Raw genomic sequence first — 3138 nt, 5'->3', positions numbered from 1 at the left:
ATCATGGAGGAAGATCATAGATCCAGATATTCCATTCATCCGGGTTCCACAAAGATGTACCGCGATCTGAGAGAGGTATATTTGTAGGAAGGCATGAAGAAAGTCAATCTGAGTTTCTTGCCGAATGCCCAAATTGTCAACAAGTGAAGGTAGAACAACAAAGGCTGGGAGGTTTGGCTCACAATATAGAACTTCTGGAATGGAAGTGGGAGATGATTAATATGGACTTAATCACATGCTTGCAAGGTCTCGTAGGCAGCATGATTCTATTTGAGTAATTGTCGATAGAATGACAAAATCACTCCACTTTTTACCAATAAAGACTACCCATTCTGCTGAGGATTATGCTAAGATATACATTCAAGAAGTGGTAAGAATTCATGGGGTTTTGGTATCCATTATTTTAGATAGTGGTTCACAATTTACTGCTCAGTTCTGGAAATTTTTGCAGAATGGTTTGGGTTCGAAGGTGAACTTAACTACTGTTTTTCATCCTTAGACAGATGGACAAGCAAAGCGTACCATCCAGACTTTAGAAGACATGTTGAGAGATTATGTGATCGATTTCAAGGGGAATTCGGATGATCACCAACCTCTCATTAAATTCGCTTACGACCACAGCTACCAGTCGAGCACCAAATGACTTCATATGAAGATCTTTATGGGAGGAGATGATCTCCCATTGGGTTGTTCAAAGTCGGTAAACCAGGGTTAATAGGACCAGATCCATTTCACCAATCCATGGAGAAGGTGAAGGTGATTCAAGAAAGATTAAAGATGGCACAAAATAATCAGAAGTCCTACACATATGTGAGCAGAAGGCCATTGGAGTTTGAAGTGGATGATTGGTTATATCTGAAAGTTTCACTATGAAGGGTGTTAAGAGGTTTTGTAAAAAAGGGAAGCTTAGTCCCCAGTATTTTGGACCTTATAGGGTATCCAAGAAGATTGGTAATGTAGCTTATGAGTTGGACCTACCACAAGAGTTAGCAGTGGTCCATCTAGTATTTCATATCTCTATGTTGAAGAAGTTCATGGTTGATCCTTCATTGATAGTACCAACTGAAAATATTGGGATTAAGGATAGTTTATCCTACGAAGAGATCATGGTTCAAATTTTGGATCGTCAAGTTTTCAAGTTGAGAACAAAGGAAGTTACATCAGTCAACGTCTTTTGGAGGAATCAATTTGTTGAAGAAGCAACCTGGGAAACTGAGGAGGATATGAAGAAGAGATGACCACATCTCTTTAAATCCAAAGATAATGCAGATCAAGGTAGTAATTCTCTTCTTAATACTTTATGAACTCTGAGTAAGAATGATTGTTAATTGCTTTTTGATTGTTAAGCATTGAACTTGTTACTACCCTTAGCATAAGCTAAGAAAAATTATCATTTTTTGAAAGAATAGGAAAAATATTGAAAAAATTGTACGGTTAAAAGTGAGTTTTTGGACCTTTTCAAAGAGTCACAACTTCTAGCTCAGAATGAGTTAGAGCTAGTTCTTTATATGGTTGGAAATCCCTTGGCGAGATCTTTCAAACTCCGATGAGCTTGTGCAATTTCAATATCGTATGAAGCAGATAGGCCTATCAGAAGTTGGATTGTTGGATCGAGGAAAGTCCCATCCGGATATTTGTAAGGGTAAAGTAGTCTTTTCACCCCACTATTTCCTCTTTTGTTTTTAAGGTTTATAAAGGATAAAACCTAAGAATTAAGTCAGTTTTAGAAAATTAGAATACGCTTAGGTCTTGGGAGAACAAAGAAAAGAAGAAGAGAACGGAGAAAAGAGACAAGAATTCATCAAGAATGCCAAGATCTTCAATTGGAATTCGTCAGGTTGATCCCTATTAAGGTATGTGGGATCTTTCGTGTTGGTTAATTAACCTACATGCCAATTTGTTTCAATTCATCAATTTATGAGTTGATTTCATTTTAGGTTTTGGGTTAATTCACCCACACTCCAATTCTTGAAGTTATGTAAATTGTTGGCTGCCTTTATTGGTTGATTCTTGTTTCTCCGGGTTTTTTTAGTTGAATTCAGTGGGTATTGAGGGTAATAATAGTTCCAAGTGTTTTGTCAAAGAACTAGGGAGTTTGAAGGGTTTAGAGATTGAAAAATTAAGAGAAAATTCATCAAACGCACCTAGGCGGGGCCAGGCGCGACGCGCCTGTAGTATACAAAAATAGGGCTTAATTGAATGGGGCCTGGTGGGGCGCGTCACCAGTGCGATTTGACCAAGCCTCAGTCAACTGAGGCTGGTGTGGAACACCAGTTGTGCACCGGGATCGGTATTTTTCGCGTAGTTTTTGTAGTCTAGCCTTCGTAAGTCTTTCTAACATACATTAACACCTTCTGGTGATTTTTATTAGTTTAAATGATTTCTAAACACCTAGAAATCATTACCAAACTCAAATAATAACCTTGAATCCATAATCCTATTCAAGGAAAGCTGAGATCAATCTCAAAGAAATTGAGAGTCAAGTCGAAAAGTAAAGAAGCAAGTTAAAGTAAGTTCTTAAAGTTTTCAAGAGTCTTAAAAACATTTTAACTTTGTATTAAGGCTCAAGGTACAAGTTGAGCAAAGAGTAATGAGTTGAGTAAAATTTTCAAAAGTAATAAGGGAACTAAGTATTCCCTAAGAGTTAAGTTACTAGTTGAGAAAATAGTAAAAAGTTGAGTTCAATTCTCAAAAGCTATAAGGGAACTAAGTATTCCCTAAGATTTATAAATATTTTCACATTTTGAGGAAGAAAGGAAGTTACACTTCTAAAAGAGCCTTTGACTAGTTTTAGTAAAGAGGAAACTATTAATTTCAAGAGAGATTTTAAAAGCTATTTTTGAGTAAATTATCTCAAACCAGAGAAGAAGTTGTTTTTAAACATATAAGCTAAGTATTTTAGGAGTAGTATTGAGCACCGTTATGGGGACACGGGTTCATATTAACTGAAGCCCCTATAAACTATGTAGACAACATTGAAAGATGAAGGGACATACTTTTTAGATGATTCCTTAGTGTTTTTTAGCATAGACTATTGGATCTACTTAGTAGTTCAGGTTCTATACTGAGGGTAAGGTATAGGTTGGTCCTCTTGTAACGTGAAGTAAGACGTTATACCATCGCTTAGGCTCATAGTGA

The 3138-nt window shown here is 36.6% G+C and overlaps 1 protein-coding gene across 1 annotated transcript; it reads left to right on the top strand.

Annotated features, from left to right (window-relative positions):
• Positions 1-869: 869 nt before the first annotated feature.
• LOC138341864 (uncharacterized) lies at positions 870-1238 on the top strand. The gene has a single exon (XM_069293898.1). The coding sequence runs from the start codon at positions 870-872 to the stop codon at positions 1236-1238; it is 369 nt and encodes a 122-aa protein (XP_069149999.1).
• Positions 1239-3138: the final 1900 nt, after the last annotated feature.

The sequence above is a fragment of the Solanum lycopersicum genome, chromosome 1 (genome assembly GCF_036512215.1).
Source record: "Solanum lycopersicum chromosome 1, SLM_r2.1".
In the NCBI taxonomy this organism is placed as follows: domain Eukaryota; kingdom Viridiplantae; phylum Streptophyta; class Magnoliopsida; order Solanales; family Solanaceae; genus Solanum; species Solanum lycopersicum.
The sequence above is the reverse complement of the archived record's forward strand: the minus strand, read 5'-3'. Positions and strand labels throughout refer to the sequence as shown.